The 17,916-nt window shown below is 50.5% G+C and overlaps 1 protein-coding gene across 1 annotated transcript; it reads left to right on the top strand.

Annotated features, from left to right (window-relative positions):
- The first annotated feature begins 318 nt into the window (after positions 1–318).
- KDF1 (keratinocyte differentiation factor 1) lies at positions 319–10,066 on the top strand. The gene is made up of 3 exons (XM_066639063.1): positions 319–1,381; positions 7,069–7,149; positions 9,984–10,066. The coding sequence occupies exons 1-3, from the start codon at positions 319–321 to the stop codon at positions 10,064–10,066; spliced, it is 1,227 nt and encodes a 408-aa protein (XP_066495160.1).
- The last annotated feature ends 7,850 nt before the right edge of the window (positions 10,067–17,916 follow it).

Below are 17,916 nucleotides of genomic sequence, written 5' to 3'. Positions count from 1 at the left end.
CAAAACATGGCACGTGTCCCGGAAAGCAATTAGAACACAAGTGCCGTCTCAGCAGCTGATCAGGCGAGATCACCCGGCCAACTGCTGAGCGTACCTTTACACTCCCAAATAGGTCATGATGCTGGGTGGCATCACGGTGTTTCCCTGGGTGCCAATAGCCCTGGGCATGCCTCTAGTCAGACCAGAGGCTTCCCCGATGCAGGGATTTCCAGGTGGAACGGACAGGAAGGCAGAGAGATGGCCTCAGGGGAGGAGCTCAAGAGGTTTGACACGGGAGTCTTCTCTCTTTCCCATCAGGGGTCTAAAGGGAGGCAAGTCATGCTTGGAAGAAGATCAGGGCGCCCCTCGAACCTGCACAAGAGCTACCAGCCCTCCCAAGATGCTGTGCCGCACAGGGTCCCCTCACCTGCAGCGGGAGATGTTGGGGTGTTTGGCGACGGCTCCCCTGAGCTCAAGCAGCCCCGCAAGCCTGCACGGGATAGGAAAGCCTGCAAAGCCAACCCCCGAGACTCCAACGGGAGGGACGGCGAAACAAATAGCTTTCTCGCTGGCACCGCAGACCCAGCCCAGCCCCCTTGCTGCCCCACCCTCTCCCAGGCCTGGAGCGCTTACAAGGCCGTCTTCTGCTGCATCGTGACTTGCGGGGGCTGCTTCAGGTACTGCCAGGCAGGGATCCCGCACCCGTACACTGAGCCGTTGACCGACGAGAGCAAGAGCCAGGAGTGCAACGGGCACTTGCCCAACAGCCCTGCCAGGGTTTCTCCCACCGAAAAGAACTGGAGCCAAACCAAAAAGGGCACAGTGGGGAGCAGCTTCAGCTACTCTGACCTGAAGCTGAAAGGGATCCCGGTTTACCAGAACCGCAGCCCCGGCTCGCACGTGGACACCGATTCCTGTTACAAGGAGCCTCTGCCCGAGAGGAGCTCCCGGAGCAGCATCGAGAAGCAGCCGCTGCCCAGCAGCCACCGCAGCTCGGAGGAGCACTACTCCTTCCACGAGTCGGACCTGGAGTTTGGCGACCTCAGCGGCTCCATGTCCAGCAGGGAGATCGACTTCCTCATCTTCAGGAAGCTGACAGAGCTCTTCAGCGTCCACCAGATCGACGAACTCGCCAAGTGCACGTCGGACACGGTCTTCCTGGAGAAGACCAACAAGATCTCGGACCTCATCAACAGCATCACGCAGGACTACCACCTGGACGAGCAGGACGCCGAGTGCAGGCTGGTGCGGGGCATCATCCGCATCAGCACGCGCAAGAGCAGGGTCCGGCCCCGGGTCCCCATCCCCACCCTCCCGAGCCCAGAGGAGTCCGCGAACCGAGGCAACCTGCCAGACAGCGGCAATGAGACGATGCTGGAGTCCGTGCTCTCCAGCAAGGAAGGTACGTGACGTGCAGGTCTCCGCTTCCGGACCAGCAGGAAGGGCGGCCACGGGGTGGCCTGGTAGGGCCGGCGATGGCCGGGAAAAAGGTATTGGAGTTTCTCCCTCTCTTCTCATACGATGGGGTGGAGCTCCCTGATTCTCCCCCAGAGACCAAAAAACCATGTGATGCACCCCCTTTGCATCTTGTCCAGTGGGTTGGATGCACCTCCAAGGCCATAGGTAGAAGCAAGGGGGCCCATCCAGCCTGGCATCGCCCTGCTTCCTCCAGTGTCCCACCAGAAGCAGGAGGGGAAGGCATCCTTCTCTCCCTCCATAGATCCCCTTCAGTGTTCAGAGGTGGCACACAGCCATCGGGCAGCTCTGGCCCTCAGTGGGTTTGTCTGCTTTCCCAGATCTTGGGCTGGGGCAGGCAGTTTGGGTCAGAATGGCAGCCAGCCAGCATGCTGGAGTTTCACTTGCCCTTAGTCTTTGGCCCTAGTCTTCTGGTGTTTTTCTGACTTCAGTACACCTTCCATCTGCATGGTTACTGTCTGATCGGATTTCTGTCTGCCTGGGAGAGCTTGGTGGCCCCGTCTCCCCAGACTGCCTTGTTTCTAAGGGATTTGGGCTGAGAGGGAGTTTTCCAAGCCAGCCGCCTTTTGCCTGCTTTTTCCCTGTCCTTGGGCAGTGGCAGTGACCTGCCTTCCCCATTTAAGCCCAGTCTTCATAAGCAGTGTTTCTCAAACTGTGGGTTGGGACCCACTAGGTGGGTCGTGAACCAGTTTCAGGTGGGTCCCCACTCACTTCAATGTGTATTTTATTTTTAATATATTAGACTTGATGCTACCACGTATGTGATTGCAACTGGGGAAATGTTACAGATCTTTTAACAGGCTGCTATGTATATGCTTTTAACCATGGTAGTCAACTGGGCTTCCTCCTGGGTAAGTGTGGGTAGGACTGCAAACTTTGGGATGTTTGGGACATTTTTTTTTAACAGATCAGCAACTTCTTAGGATGGTTAGGAGAGTTCTTAAATAAATGTTTAAACTTACCGTAAACTTTTAATTTTAATTTGATTTTGTTGTATGGGGGTGTTAAGTTCTCCTGCTTGATGGTGTTTCCTGCTTCTCGCCATAACATCATTTCCAGATTTGTGACATCACTTCCAGTGGGTCCCAACAGATTGTCATTCTAAAAAGTGGGTCCCAGTGCTAAAACGTTGGAGAACTACTGCCATATAGGATGGGGAGGAGTAGGAGACGTTTGCTTCCATCCCACTGCTACCACATGATCAGATTTGGGCTTGCCAGTGCACCGGTTTGGGGCACACTGTGTTCAGGGTGGACGAAAGAAAGTGCTTCTTCAGCCAACGGACGATTCAGTTCTGGATTTCACTGCCTCCAGAGGTGCAGGAGGCTGCTGGCATCGGGTGGAGGAAACAAGGGGACCTGGTGCTTGTTTTTCAGCTTCAGGATAGGCTCTGTTTCCAGCACGTCTCTCTCTGTGCATGTTCAGCCCTTTTGTTTCCTTTTTCAGCGTTGGCATTTAACATTGAAATTGGCTCTGGCAGGAGAAGGGAACTGGAATCCTGAGTAATGCAAAGAGTGACTGTGCAAACCTGTGCTGTGCAAATCTGGCATTGCCGGTTTCCTGGGAACCCAGTCCTTGGGGAAAGGCCCAGGGCATGTTGGGTGTGCTTCCAGGGCAGCCTGCTTCCTGTGAGAGAGGGCTGCCTGCAGCAAGCAAGTAATGATGCTATCTCCAAGGGCCCCCTCCCCCCACCAGACGGCAGGAGCTAGAGGGCACTGCCTTCATGCCCCCAGAGCCTCTGGCTGACTGCTGCTGGGAGGTGGCTGTTCTTTTGAGTGGCATGTCCTGGGGCTATGCCTGTGTGTGTGACAAAGGCAAGGTGGACCATTTCCCCTTCGCTCCACTATGTGTTGCCTTTTGCGGTCTGGTCATATGTGTGTCCGCATATTGTGACAGCCTGTTGCAAGAGCAGCGTGGAAACAGGATTGACTTGCTCTGGCCATGGACTCATCAGGGAGCTTTAAGTCTTCAGCCACTGACTCAGCCCCGGCACCCCACCTGCAACACAGGAAAATGCAGCGTCTTTTATCTCAGTAGCTCTTGCGAAACCCCCGAAGCATTAAATGGAAAGCATTCCACAGACAGCGGCACAATCCTAGGCATTTTTGCTCTCAAGTAAGTCCCACTGGGATCGGTGGAGCTGACTGCCAGGTGAACGTGCATAGAATTTAAGCCTATGTCTGGGGTAGCCGTACGCCTGTTATGCGGGTGTTTGGTTTAAGATGGCCTCTGGGCGCAGACTCCATGTGGCAGAAGCAAATGTGGCCTTGGAATTTGGATGCAGGAAGCTGGATCTGGCCAAAGGCCCCTCTCATCCAGCTTCCTGTATCTCACAGTGGCCTACCCGATGCCTCGGGGAGCACATAAGACAACAAGACACCTGTATCCTGTTGCCACTCCCTGGCACCTGGGATTCTGTGATAGCTGAAAATCAGAAGGTTGCACATGACTTGGAACCTGATGTGCTTTTCCTCCAGAAATCAGTCCAATTCCCTTTTTAAGGCATCCAGGCCAGGTGCCATCACCACATCCAATAGTAAGGAGTTCCACAGATTATACAATGGGTCAAAAAAAAAAATTCTTTTGTCTTTTCTAACTCTCCCAACACTCAGGTTTCGTGGCTGTCCCCTGGTTCTGGTGTTGTGTGAAAGGGAAAAGAGCGTCTCTCTATCCACTCTGTCCATCCCCTGCATGATTTTGTATGTCTCAATCATGCCAACCCAGGTGTCTTTTTTCCAGACTGAAGAGCCCAAAATGCTGTAGTCTTTCTTCGTAAGGGAGGTGCAGGATCCCAGTAATCATTTTGGTCACTCCCCTTTGCACCTGTTCTAGATCCCTTATATCCTATTTGAGATGTGATGAGTAGAACTGTGCACAATACAGTTTGCAAAGAGGGCCAAAATGGTCCAGCTCTGGAAATGCTAGTTTTCCGGTTTAGATTCGGTGGTCCCCCAATCCTGTGAACTTTCCTCTTGCTGCAAACACCATACATGCCATGACCCTCAGTAATGGCTTTGGGAAGGGGTGCAGGGGACTCTGCTGCATGGCCCCCTCCTGGCCTCTCCACTGGCTATTTAACTTGGGCCTCAAGTTGAAACATTTGTCAATGTTTTGGCCGTTAAGTCCCCCAACTTCTGCTTATGTGCACCCTTAGTGAGCTAATGTGCCACACGCTCTCAGGTCAGCACTGCAGATTTAAGCAAAGAAGAGATGTGATTGGGTAAAAGACTGTGCTTTATTTGGGCGCTGGCTAGAATTTGCAGAAGCTGGAAGTGGTCCAGGCCTTGCTGGACTTCTGGGAGGGCCCGGAGCAGGGTGCAACCCGCGCATCTCCCCAACATGATTGTGGGGTTGGGAAGAATCTGCCGCACCAGATTCTGCCCTGCCTGTAGCACTTCTTACCTGGTGCAAGTGGGCCAAGTGTGCCCATGGATGTGTGTGATGTGGCCCGAAGTGTCTCCTTTTTTACTTTCAGAGCTCATTGGTTTCTGTGTATGACAAACACCTTTTTACACAGCGAAAAGTTGTGTCTGCTAGAATGTGGACAAGGAAAGATGGTCCCTGGCTGCGAAATGCAACTTGTGGCTTTTCTTTTCTTTGTGTGCCCTCAGAAAGGTGCGGAAGCTGGATGGGCCTGAGAGAGAGGCAGTCATCCAGGGAGCATATCTGCTCAGGGGGAGGCAAACGTGTGATCTGAAATAGGGCAGCTCAGGAAGGAGACTTGCCTCCCTGGCCAAAACTAAGAGCTCTTTGCTTTCCATAGCAGGACCTCTGGTCTTCGCTCTCAAGATGCAGACTTTCTAACCACAGTTTTCAAAGAAGCATTCTTTTGATTCAGAACCTGAAAGCCAAAGTCAACAGGCAATGGCCCTTGTGCTATTCTCTTGCAAATGCATCATCAGTGGACTCTCTTGGCCTTGAATCTGGGAAGACTGGGCCTCCCTGAGGGCCAGAACAGACATGGCCTGTGGGAGGTCCATGCAGAGAGGCTCAGTGGTCTTTGAAGAACTGAGCAGTAGCCACACAAGGGAGGGAGGGCACTTAGACCATATGTCTGTGTTTGCTTGGCAGGACAGATGGCGGCCCTAGGGGTGGGCAGCAATTCTTGATTGCCAAGTGGGCTGTGTCCCTGATTGCAGGTGGGTTACGGCATCACTGGCACCCGTTACCATGTTATTTTTGGAATTGGCTATTTTGAAACACAGGCACACAGAATAACCGGCTCTCCAGGAGGACAGGCTTCTGTGTGTTCTGTGTGGCCAGCAGCTGCTGCTGCTGCAGCACCACCTTCTACACCCTGCGAATCTTGCAGGGCCCCCTCCTGAATCCGGTCAGTCTAGAGAGAAAAGGGAAATGAGGGCTATGCAGTGGACGACTGTATGTTTGGTTCTATGTGGCAGGCTGGGCTCACAGGAGCATTACGTGGTCAGTCTTTTATTCCCGTTTGTTTTCTTTTAATTCAAGGTGTGTGGGGGGCAGAACTCCAAACACATGCACTCAGTGCTGGGTAGTGCCTACCTGGAGAGAAGGGGTCAGACCAGTAGTGTGGCCATTTAAAGGATGGGCAGCAAGAGGGAGGCCACAGATTCACAGGCCAGGAGGTTCACATATTTCATTGAACCATGTAATTCCCCCCCCCCGAATTTGATCCTTTGATAGAGGTGGGAGAAAATGGTGATAACAAAATAAAAACACATAACACCACTTTCTGCACTTCGCATTTTTGTAAAAAAAAAAAAAACCCCAAATTGCGAAAAAATAGAACCGTTTTATTTGGTGAATGGAGGTGGTTTGCTCCTTAAATTCAAATGAAGTCTCCCTTTGGGAGGTGTGAAGGTAAAGCCCTGCAGCTCCAAATCCTGCTGGAATGATATATTTCTTCTCTTCTGAACAGAATTCTCCCTGGACTCCTGAGTTTGGGAGAAAGAACTTTTGTAAAACAAAGGAAAGGTTTCACGCTCCCAGTGATCCTTGCCAATTTGATGGTTGAGCTCCAATCTAGGAAGGATTCAACAGTCTTCCAGCCACTGAACCCTCAGCTGGGCAGGGAAAGAAAGACAGAACCCAGCAGGTGTCCTCAACCAGAATTAGAGGATCCCTGGACTGAATCAGTCCCACCAAGAATCCTTTAGGATTCTATGGAGCAAAAACCCTTGACTTTACGGCCTCACATTCCCTGTTCCTTCTCCTTTGCTGGCCCCCCACCTTGCGGTAGTGTGCATTGAAAGGGAGCTGACGTTGCGTTGTCATCCCCAGCTCAGTCTCTAGGCACCAGCCACGATCGGTACACAGGCTGGGGAGTACGTGTTTCTTTTGCATTTTCTGTTTGCACATGGGGAGATTGTAAGGTGGCTGCAGTTGCACAGTTGCTGGGAAACTCTGGGCTGCTTCATGCACTGTGCAGAGACGAATCTGGCTTGGCACACCAAGAGGACGCTTGAGGGCATCACAGCCAATTGTGGCTCCCAGACAAGCCCATTCATGTGTGGTGCACACCTGGTGCAAGCGTGTGTGAATGTGACAGTCCGCGTGTAGCTGCACAACTTTGTAACATCATATGTGTGAAGTCTCTCTCAGATCCTGTCTCAAGCTTTTTTGTCATCCACTTTCCAGATTTTCCTGTTCAGATCTCTGTGGAAACGACGGCAGACGTGAAGGCCAGGAACATGAGGCACGGGGCGTACAGCGCTGCAGGTAACATGCCTTGGTGGCAAGTGCCTCTCTCTGGCTCATTGGATGCAGCTGGGCTGCGAGGCCTTGGCAGAATCGCAGTGGGACTTGGAGGCCCCAAAGATGGTTCCAGGACAAACCGGGGACCGACATTGCTCAGTCCTGGGCTTCTCTGGTGTTGTCCAGTGAAATCCTGGCATGGTCCATGCCAACAAGTGACCTGGGAACTCAGCTACAGGTGGAGCTCTGGGTGGTCTCTTGGGGCCAGATCCATTTCTGAAGGGGGGTCCTCAGCAAGGCAGTCTTCCCTCACTCTGGCAGCCAGCATTATGCACCGTGGGGGGGGGGGGGTAGGGGGAACGTGACAGGCAGTTGTTGCTTCTGCTGGCCCGCCAAGAATGAAAGGGACCCACAATGGCAGCCGTGGTCAGGGGCAGCAGGGGGCTGCCTAGGTCCAGGGCGAGTGGCCCAGGGTGCTGGGCCTTTGGCAGCTGCTTGGAGCTGGCACCGGCCTGCCCTTGCTTTGCAGCATGAACTCCAAGGCCTGTTTGGCTGGTGCTGTGTGGCCAGGCTGGGAGGGCAGCAGGGATCACACCCATTCTGCTCGCTGCTACCCACTCCGGCCCCCACCTAATCAAGCTCTCAGACAGCTCCCCTTTGTTGCATCACTCGGGGGGGACGGGATGACGACCTGGGAGCCAGAGCAGTTGCAGACCAGTCTGCCTACCAGTCATCCCAGTAATGTGGGATGCTGGGACTGCACAGAGGTGGGGTGGAAGCTGTGGGGGAGGGTAGAAGGCAGCATGAGCGAGGCCCAGCCCTCACCATTGGCCCAGGGCTGTGCTGCCTGGAATGTTCCACTGCAAGGGGAGACAGCCCGCTTCCTTGAACTGGATCAGAAGCCACCTGCTCCCTCCTCCTTGTCCCCACTGAGACACCCAATGAGACTTTGGCTGCTTTGGCACCCTCACCAGGGCCTCTGTCTTGATTGCACACTGACGGTGAAGGGGAAAGGTGCGATGGGGAAGCTGTTCTAAGCATCTTCACATGGGGACTCAGCTTTGCTTGATGGTTGAACAGTTGTCTGATCGCAGTGGGTGTTCATTTCATCAAAGTGAGAGAATAATTGGGTGGTAGGGGAAGGCTTCCTTCCTACAGGGACTGAAGGAGACCTTTGAATCCCCACCCCAGTTGTGATTAAATCAGCTGCTCAGGACGCTGGGTTTGGGATTGTTCTGCCCCTGCGCTGATTTCCATGTGCCTTTCTGCACCTGGGGCCCGTCCAGCCCTTTGACAAGAGGGCACCTGGCTGCCACTTGCTGCCTTGTCTGACGGATGTGTGCATTCACCCTGTGTTCTTTTTCTACTAGCCGCAGGGAGAGAGGCAAGGAACTATGCGAGGTACTGAAGCCCTCCTCTCCGACCACAGGCAGTCCTTCTCTGCTGCTTCCAAGATTTCACCAAGCCTCTTTGCACGGCCTGCAGGGCATTTGCTCTCGCTTTTCAATGAAAGCTGAGATTCTCATCTGCTGACTTTTGCCTGCAGTGCCCATTTCTGCACAAGCACAAAATGCCCCCAGGCTCCCAAAATCTGCCTATCTGTGACATCCAAGGGGGTATTCACCAGCTTAATCAGTTTACAAAGAATCTCAGGTTTCAGTGGTATTGCTTCTTACAGGGTATTTACAAAACCCAAATGACCCTCTTGGGTAGCAACTTTGAGAGGGGTCTGCTGCTTGTGTAGGATCCAAGGAGGCTCCCACATCCCTCCATTCCTTTCTGTTTGTGTTTTCCCTTCCCCTTTCCTGACCCTTGCAATGCTCCCAGTCCTGTGTGTGGTTCCTCTTCCCACCTGCCTGTCGCATCACAGAGACTGCCACATGCTATGTCCTCGTCTTGCCTTCGCAATGCTTGAGGGATTCCAACAGTGATCCATCCAAAGAGCACCCTGGTGTAGCTCGTTGCTGCCTCTTGCCTTGAGGCCAGAATGGCTGGCTGTGGTTCATTGGGCTGACTCAGGGCCTTGCGTTAGTTATAAACAGGGCTGTGAATCTTCCAGGCATCCACTCTGCGCTGTGCAGGTCTGAGATGTGGCTGAGAACTTTGGCTTTCAGCTGAGTTTTTTCTAAGGGAGTTTCTGACACTGACCACGTTTGGTGAAATCCGAGAAGTCAGCAGAAGGCTGAGCTTCAGTTCTGCCCCTCCCCCACCGGTGGCAAGCAGGAATGGAGACCAAAGCAGCAGGGGCTGCAGCCTTTTGTCGGTCATCCAATTAGCAAACTCTTGAACTGGCCAAACAGGCTTCCCAGACAGAACAGGGCAGGCGTTTTCTTAAAAATCCTGAATGACTTTTGAATGCAACTGCTACAGACGAGGAGGAAAAATAATATTCCACTTGTCAGAACTTTACATGGCAGAATAAAGGAAGAGACTGCAGGTGCCTCTTAGGAGAGGTGCCCCCTTTGCACTTCCATGAGGGGAGGGGCCTGCTTCTCCTAAGACTGGGCCCTGCAGGGCTGGCGGGCACCACTAACACTCAGTGGCTGCTCTGTTCCCCTCCAAAACTGCTGAGAGTCATGGACACTTTCATGCCACTGTCTTCAAAGGAGCAACCACAACAGAGTTGATTGGATGAGGATTTCTGCAATTGCAAATCAGAATAATTAGTTGTCCCAAATTGGCCTCTGGCTGCACAGAATTCCCGGGCAGGTTGGTGCAGCTTGGAGTCAGCCCTGGTTATAGTCGGACGGCCCACCTGGTACTTTGGGGGTGCATTTTCCAGGCTCTTGTTCTCAGTGTCTTGTGCTTGCCATTTGGTATGAGCCTTACTTGAAAAACCATTCCCTCTCTTTCCCCAGGCTCCCCACTGAGCGGCAGCTCTTCTTTCCAGGACACAGAGACTGACTCCTCTGGGGCCCCTCTTCTTAGAGTGTATTGCTGAGAAAATAGACCCCAGAGGGTGTTGTGGTGGCCAAGAGGGCCATTCAGTCTGCCTCCAAGCAGGTTCCCCTTCTGCAAGTGACCTGCCCAGCACGGCTGTATCTTGTGTGCAGATCTTCAAGCTCAACTTGCATCTTAAAGGATCAGCCCAGAAGCAAGACAGCAGGCAAAGGACCCTCCGACCAGCAGTGACTTGCACCCTCCCAGGAATTTCTGATTCCCTTGCAGTGGCCTCCTGCTACAAATGTGTCTTCAGAAGACTGGCTGGTGCCCCTTGATTCTGTCTGGATCACTCACTGCCCGTCCACAGCCCTAGAGATATTAACTGACTGTTCTATAGCAACAGCTTTTTTTTTTTTTTTTGCATGTGCCTTTCTGTAAGCAGTGGGGGGAAATGCCAAAGGTATCAAGAAAAACTCCTGCGGTTGACTGAAATCTGCCATGGCGCAGTAAAGGCTGTGTGCCCCGCTGCAGTTTGCAGCTTGTCAAGAGTGCCTTCCCTGTGCTGTGTGGGGCTTGCCTCTAGAGTGCAAAGGCAGCATCAAAGTGGCATCTCAGGCTGCCTTCCAGAGGCTGCCCCCATGGAGTTACCCCAAGCCAGGCAGCGTTGACTGCAGCCGCTTTGGCCAAGATGCATCTCCCTGTGAATCGATTAACCTTTGCCGGAGGACTTTTTTTCACTCATCTGACAGCCATCTAGTGGCCAGAAAGGAGGCATCGGGGTCCCAGCGCACAAACAACTGATTCTGGAGTGGCGCCATTGCCAAGTGGGGGGCTCATCAAAGGTGAGAAAATTGTGGGTTGCAGCAGAAAACTTTAGGACATTGCCTCAGGTGTAACTGTGCCTTCTTCTCTCTGATCTTCCCCTTCCATACATTACCAAAGTCCTGAGGTTGTCTTAGAAGATAAGAGAAGATACTGGTGCACAGTCCACTGGTTTCTAAAGTTGTCTGATCATATTATTATCGTCAGGCTCCAGAATGCTGCTTTGAAAATTCTCCTTGTAAATGTCCCCTTCTCCGGAGCAGAATTTGCAGCATGTCTCACAGGTCACACCTCCTGTTCGGCTTCAGATTGGCTCCAGGGAACCCACTTTCCTAGTTCTTATGTGGGTGCTGGAGATTCTTTGACACCCTTCATAGAACTTGTTGGAAGCCATTTTTAGTGTAATTTAAATCTGTGGTGTAGATATTCCAGTGAGCTCCTGATCTATGGTGACCAAGTTGCATCATTGTGAGAGCTGAACACTTAGCTTTGTCTCTCGACAACTTTTTGTTTTGGCTTTAAAGTGGCAGGAGGATGAAGGTGCACAGGGCACATTTTGTGACTGGCATAGATGTCACCCACTGCTGCCCTGGGGGATGACCTGTGCCTGCCCCTCAAGCTGGTCTCTCTCAGTATTGCTTGGGCACCAGACCTGCCCCAGCCTGCTAGGTATGTGGCAATACTAGAAATCACTCTTCAGAGGCCAGGTGTGGATATTGCCAACAAAACAAGATACTGTGAATCTGATGCTGGTTTTATTTTGTCATAGAGCACACACAGACCCAGTCCAAGAGAGGTCCTCTGCATGCCAGCTAAGCACCTGCGGGGGGGGGGGGCTACTCTAACTATGGCTGTGTAATAAGACTGTGTAGCTGCCGCCCATCAGCCTCCTCCCAAAGCGCAGCAGGTCTTGCCAGGGCAGTGCGACTTTGCGAGATCCTGCTTTCCTAGGTCTGCCTTCTTGTTACTGGCTGTTAGCAATAAGGAGCTACATTCAGAGCCCTGCAATTCGACACCTCAGGGGGACTCCTGGAAGGGTGTTGGGAGGAAAAGGGCGGGCCATCCTCCTTTTCTTCCAAGACAAAGGACCAGCACAGCTGCCTGCACTTCTCTTCACCCTTGAGAGAGTTTTCCCCTCCTGAGGCAGTGGGGAAATTCTCCACCTTTTCCTTCATACAGTTGAGAGCTTCCTGATGACTAACCATTCATTTCTCTTCTCACGCTCAAACCTGATCACTGTCTGGCGTATAATCTGTTTTTCCTCCTTAAGTTTGCATCCTTAACAGTAACTAACATGTTGCCCAGATGTTGATGGCACACCAATCCTCCTGGGCACATACGAAGGCCTGCCTGGAGAGATGGTTTGGAAATGTGGGGAGGGAGCGGGTGGGAAGGGGCATTACTGAATCACGAATAGCTTTGATTCCTGTTGTGCATTGACTTCTTGTTTCTGTTTTAAAAGCTGATTGACCTTCTTAGAAGTCTGCCTCTTTAAAAAAAAGTCTTTCCCCATGTTCAAAGGAGCTGATCTGTTCTAAAGTATAACAATAGTGCCTCTGCAAGCATTACGTTTCTGCTTCTGTAAATATGGATGTGACTTTTGCATTGTGCTCTGATGGTTGTTTCTGGCTCCACTTTGAAATAAAATTTAATATCTGAAACATACAGGTGTCCTCTGGAGCTGTTTGTGGGCCAAGGCTCACCCTCCTCACCAGGTCGCTGTTGCTTTGGGAACACCTGGGAAGGACAATCATGGGCAAGACTATAAATTTCACACCAAGAGTCTGATCTGGGAAGTTGACTTGCCCCCTGCCAGAATCTCATGTTTCTGTTGAAAGACCTCACACGTGACCTCCAAACACCTTGTCCTGAAAGCTGCGAAGGTAGCCTTGAAAGCGTGTGGCCAGAGAGAGTGATGGCCTTTTAGGCAGCGGTGGTGAGTGGAACTCTACTTCCCTATCTAGGGCTGGTTCCGTGATTCAGGGGACCCTCCACAAGGATGGGTGGGTCCTGAGAGACTTGCTTCGCTGACACCACACCACGGGCCCTGCTGGTACAGAGCTAGTCTCTGGTGTCCGCAGTGGGCCCTTCTGAGACCCCTAGACCCCTCAGAATCTGCCCTGCAGTGGCAACATAGCTTGTTCCTTTACGGCTGATGGAAACAGGAGAAATTACGCAAACCAAGCAGCCAATTATATGCAGGTTTTCTTGCATAATCCATGTAACTGGTCCTCAAGAGCTCACAAATTATGGAAGCCAATCAGTGTTTGTGGCTGCCGAGACCCTGCCCCCCTCCCTTAGCTGGGTTTGATAGGAGCTGCTGCTTGTTGGTCGGTTGGGTTTCTGTTTGACCAAGGGGCTTGTTTACGCTGAACAATGGAAGCAAGCAAGGGCCATGCTGGGTCTGTGCAAAAAAACAAACAGCCTGGAACCCATATAGAGGGGTGTGTGTCCTTCAGCAAGATGCTGTGGCTGGATTGGAATGCCTGCTTGCTGAACAAAGTCTTCCCCTCCTTTGCAGAACAGCTTCCTTCTCGTGTGAGGAAACCCCCCAGAATTGAGAGTGTTTGAACCCATTCAGAGCCCTGTTTGGGCCTTGCTGTGAGCATAAGCAGAGTGCTTTGGCCAAAGTAGGCCCTACACTTAGCTGCTTGGGTCAACAGGACATTTTAGAAGATGCCCCTTGAATGCCTCTTTGTGTCTGTGTTAAAAAGGAAGTGGTGTTGCAGACACAAGCTTTGACCACAAGAAGTTGTTTTGCAAGTTGTGTTGCAGCTAGTACCTCAAAAATAGGAAACAGCCAGTTTCACTGCAAATGGGCAGGAGGTTGGAGGACTTTTGCAGCTAGAAAGATTTCACATATTTAAAGTGCCATATATGGTAGAGCATGCAGCGCGGAATTTGAGTAGTGGAATGTGTAGGTGTTGCAGGGTAATCCCAGATGTTGCAAGGTAATCCCAGGTGTTGCAAGAGATCCCAAGATTCCAAAGCAAACTCAGAAGGCAGTGGTGATCAAATCCAAGCATTTATTGTAAAGCCAAAGGTTCCAAAGGTTGAGAGTCAGAAGTGAGAGTGAAGTCGCACACCGAGCGCTCTCTCCAGCTCGCTTTTATTACAATCTGGGGTTCCCTCCTTGAAACACATCGTTGGTGGGTTACAAATCACCAGTTGTTTCAGATTACGCAATTCCATACATCCATCATACAGTCAGTAAATGGTACTGCACTTCAATTTTGCTCAAAAGTGACACCTCATAATGACTTACTTTTGGCCTTCAAAATGCAACATACTTGCTGCTGAAGAGGTTGCCAGCTCTGCTAAAAACAAAAACTGCTACTTCAGGCTTTTCTCTGGGAACTTGACCTTTGTAATGTTAACCGGAAATGACTTTGCTGTGAACTGGAAAATAACTTTGATATGTTGTCTTAAACCCTTTAATGCTGTTAGACTACCAAAACTTATTGAAAATAATGTGTTATATTGTTAGTTACACTTGTGTATGCAACCAAACTGGTTTTAAAATGAAGAACAAAAATATAAAGAGAGCTAAGCTGACTAGTGTCCTTCTATATGAGATCTGGTATAAATATTTGCTTTCTAGCATGTGTGCAGCCTGACTGACTGTTGGCAACCTTCAGTCTCGAGAGACTCTGGTATCGCGCTCTGAAAGGTGGTTTTGGAACATTGTCTAGTGTGGCTGAAAAGGCCAATTCGGGAGTGACAAACCCTTCCACAACGGGAGCAAGTGCAGTCTGTCCCTGGTCTGTCTCCCTGGCTATGGGCCTTCCTTCTAAAGCCTATATATGAAGTCTCTGAGCTTAAAGCAATGATACGGAGCCTGTGTGTTAAAAAGGCAAGACAGACCGATTTTAAAAGCACAAATCCATTTTTTTTCTTCTTCTGAGAAGTTGCAAAGGAAGCCTGTTACATTTGAACAAAGGCACTAGTCCCAAAGGATCTCCTCTTTGGAGAACTCGTGCGAGGAAAGCGCCCTACAGGTAGACCACAGCTGCGATACAAGGACATCTGCAAGAGGGATCTGAAGGCCTTAGGAGTGGACCTCAACAAGTGGGAAACCCTGGCCTCTGAGCAGCCCGCTTGGAGGCAGGCTGTGCAACATGGCCTCTCCCAGTTTGAAGAGACACTTGGCCAACAGACTGAGGCAAAGAAGGAAGGCCCATAGCCAGGGAGACAGACCAGGGACAGACTGCACTTGCTCCCAGTGTGGAAGGAATTGTCACTCCCGAATTGGCCTTTTCAGCCACACTAGATGCTGTTCCAGAACCACCTTTCAGAGCGTGATACCAGAGTCTTTCGAGACTGAAGGTTGCCAACATGATGCCTATAGCATAACTACCAGGCTTACCGTGTATTATAGGCAGAGACAAAAGCCTCATGTGGTATGCTGTTTGCCAATCAAGAATGTATCCAAGGCTCTGCAATTTGCATTTTGCCAATCAGAAGTCCAGCCAATGCTTTACAGTATAAGTTTGTATTTCAGCTCACACCCCAAGAGAATCAGTGTCACAGACTTTGGAAGCTATTCTCCTGTGACCAGCAGCTGGCTGAGAATAAAAACTTGTTTTCCTTGAAACCTCCTGGTGTCCGCTTCCATCTTTGCCTGAACCTGCAACACTGGGAACCCAAAGGTTAGAATTTGCTGGACAGGCAGGACCAGTTCTCCCCCTTGTCAAAGAAAGAAGCGCTTCTGTTGCCCTCCTCGCCCTCTGGAGAGAGATTCTCTTGTGCTTCTCCAACCTTCACTGGAAGATCTTTGGGGCTGGGAAAGCAAAGTTGTTCCTCCACTAAAGCAGGCAATTCTCTAGGCCAGGAGCGGCCAAAATTGCTTACCATAAGATCCATGTGCAATAAGCTTCAGAAGTTGGAGAGCCACAAGAGAGATGTTTGAGAGCTACAATATTTGAGAGGCATTTAAAATTCTCAAATATATTTGCTCACCATGAACATTAAACTTACGCTTTAATCCAGTGGATTCTCAGGTTATACCTGGTAAATTATAAAACTTGAAAACTTCTTATTTCCTTTTTAATATTGTGATGCAAAAAGGAGCTCAGCCAACAGATTTCTGAGAGTCGCATATTATATGTCAAAGAGCAGCTTGTGGCTCATGAACCACAGTTTGGTCACCGCTGCTCTAGGCAGACAGAGCCGATGTTATATCCATTTACCACCCCTGAGAAAGGTTGGTCAGCCTGCTTCTCTTGGAGCTTTGCGCTCACTCCTGAGCCTGCACCTCTTGCTTTTGATGGCCTTTTGGACGTGTTGTGTAGACCCTTGTCCTCTGTACCCATCTGGAGAGACACAGGGAGCTGCCAATCAAGGATAACACACTGGGTATCTCCATGAGAGAGTCTGTCACAAAGAAGATGCTGCCGAACTCTTAATATGTGATTGTTCTAACAGAGTTGCGTGAAGCCACTCTCCATTTTATAACAATTTTAAGTGTTTAATTGGGGTCCATTTATTCTTATGTTTTAGTTTTAGTTTTGTGGTGGATGGATCAGCATCCAAAGAAGCATTGCCATGAATTCAGAGCACCACAGGGCCCTTTCTCAAACACTCACCATCTTCTGAGTCGCGCAACAAGCTGCTCGTGGAACGGATTCCAGTGTTTCAGCCCCAGGCCAATTTTCAGTCCGCTTTAGATAAATGGGAAATTTCTGTTTTTTCCCCCTTCAACAGACCCTCCCTCACTCAAAAAGGGTTGTGTTCTGGAGTGGAAATGCTGGGATCCATGGCACAAACAGCTGGTTGTTAGCATTTGGCAAGAATAATGCTTCAGGTTTCTATGGGGCTTTTAAAATGTTCAGAGGCATTATGTGGGTCATCCAGTCATGAATCTGAAAGGTTCGCCATTGTGATCCCTAACTTGCAGGTGGAGGGCTGAGACTGAGAGAACACTGAGTTTTCTAGCTTACGAAGGACCGTGTAACATTTCTGGTCCAGCATACCATGGTTTGGTGGCTTAAGGGCAACTCTGGGCTCTCCCTCCTCCCTCTGTGAACTCAGCTTCAGGGAAGACTTCCTGGTTTGTAAAACCACAGTTTGCTGTGGCATCCAGAATGGGAAACTGAGGTCAGACCATTTCCTGTAAACCAGGGTTGTGAAACAGGTGTCTAAACTGGGCCCTACTCAGCGTGTGGCCAAGCAGAGATCTGGACCTTTCCCACTTCCCTGTTAGCCATTTGCCACATATAAAGTCTAATGCTTCCCAATGCCATCTAGAATCCAACCCACTGCAGATTTTTCCTGCTCAGAAGTCAATTGAACAACACTGAATATTAAGCTTCAGTCAGATCACATTTCAACAACTTGTTGCAAGCAGGCACTTTAGCGCACTTCACATTTCCTTATGTTAAGGCTTAAAAGGCCTTTCAGGGAGAGGATGAGGCCTGATCCCTGTGTCACTGCACTGCAGGTAGTTCATGTAATAATAATGCAGTTGTCCTTTCAGTTTCTGAATAGGGCAAGTACACCTGGACACAAGTGACATCTTTGAGGATGAGAGTCTGGTAATCTGTTAAATTGCACAGCACTGTTCTCCCTGGAAATGGCTTTCATTTAGCATTTCAGCTCTTGCAAAGGTCAGCCTGCTCATCCCTTTGACAAACAACATCATTTAGGAAGAACTGCACACCTGGAAGATTCACCTAACCACATTCAACCTACAAATAAACTATGTTGAAATCAAGAAGCTATATTTCCACCTGTATTTGCATACAGCTTCAAGAACATGCACGCTTATTTGGGAGTAAGTCCCATGGGACGTAGTGGGGCTGACTATTAAGGTACATATATACAGGCTGCAGTTCCATAACTGTAATGACGAACAGTACAGTCAGTAAAGGACTTCAGTCTTTCCTCCACCATCTCACTTCCAAACTCCACCCTGAGAGAATAGTGCCTGCTTGACAGGATCAGGCCTGTCTTGATCCAATGCGAGGTAATTCAGGACCAAAGTGCCAGGGTTGGCTGCTTCTCTCTCATCACCAGCAGACAGACCTCATCACAATACGTCACTGATTCTGCTCATAATGAGAAACAGCGGGCAGCTCAGCTGGAACA

Source organism: Tiliqua scincoides, chromosome 10 (assembly GCF_035046505.1).
Source record: "Tiliqua scincoides isolate rTilSci1 chromosome 10, rTilSci1.hap2, whole genome shotgun sequence".
In the NCBI taxonomy this organism is placed as follows: domain Eukaryota; kingdom Metazoa; phylum Chordata; class Lepidosauria; order Squamata; family Scincidae; genus Tiliqua; species Tiliqua scincoides.
This window is presented reverse-complemented; position numbering and strand designations above follow the sequence as displayed.

Coding starts and splice junctions, on each gene's coding strand:
- KDF1 (XM_066639063.1), top strand. CDS start 319: ATGCTTGGAAGAAGATCAGGGCGCCCCTCGAACCTGCACAAGAGCTAC. Junction 1,382..7,068: donor CGTGCTCTCCAGCAAGGAAG/GTACGTGACGTG, acceptor TCCACTTTCCAG/ATTTTCCTGTTCAGATCTCT. Junction 7,150..9,983: donor CGGGGCGTACAGCGCTGCAG/GTAACATGCCTT, acceptor CTCTTTCCCCAG/GCTCCCCACTGAGCGGCAGC.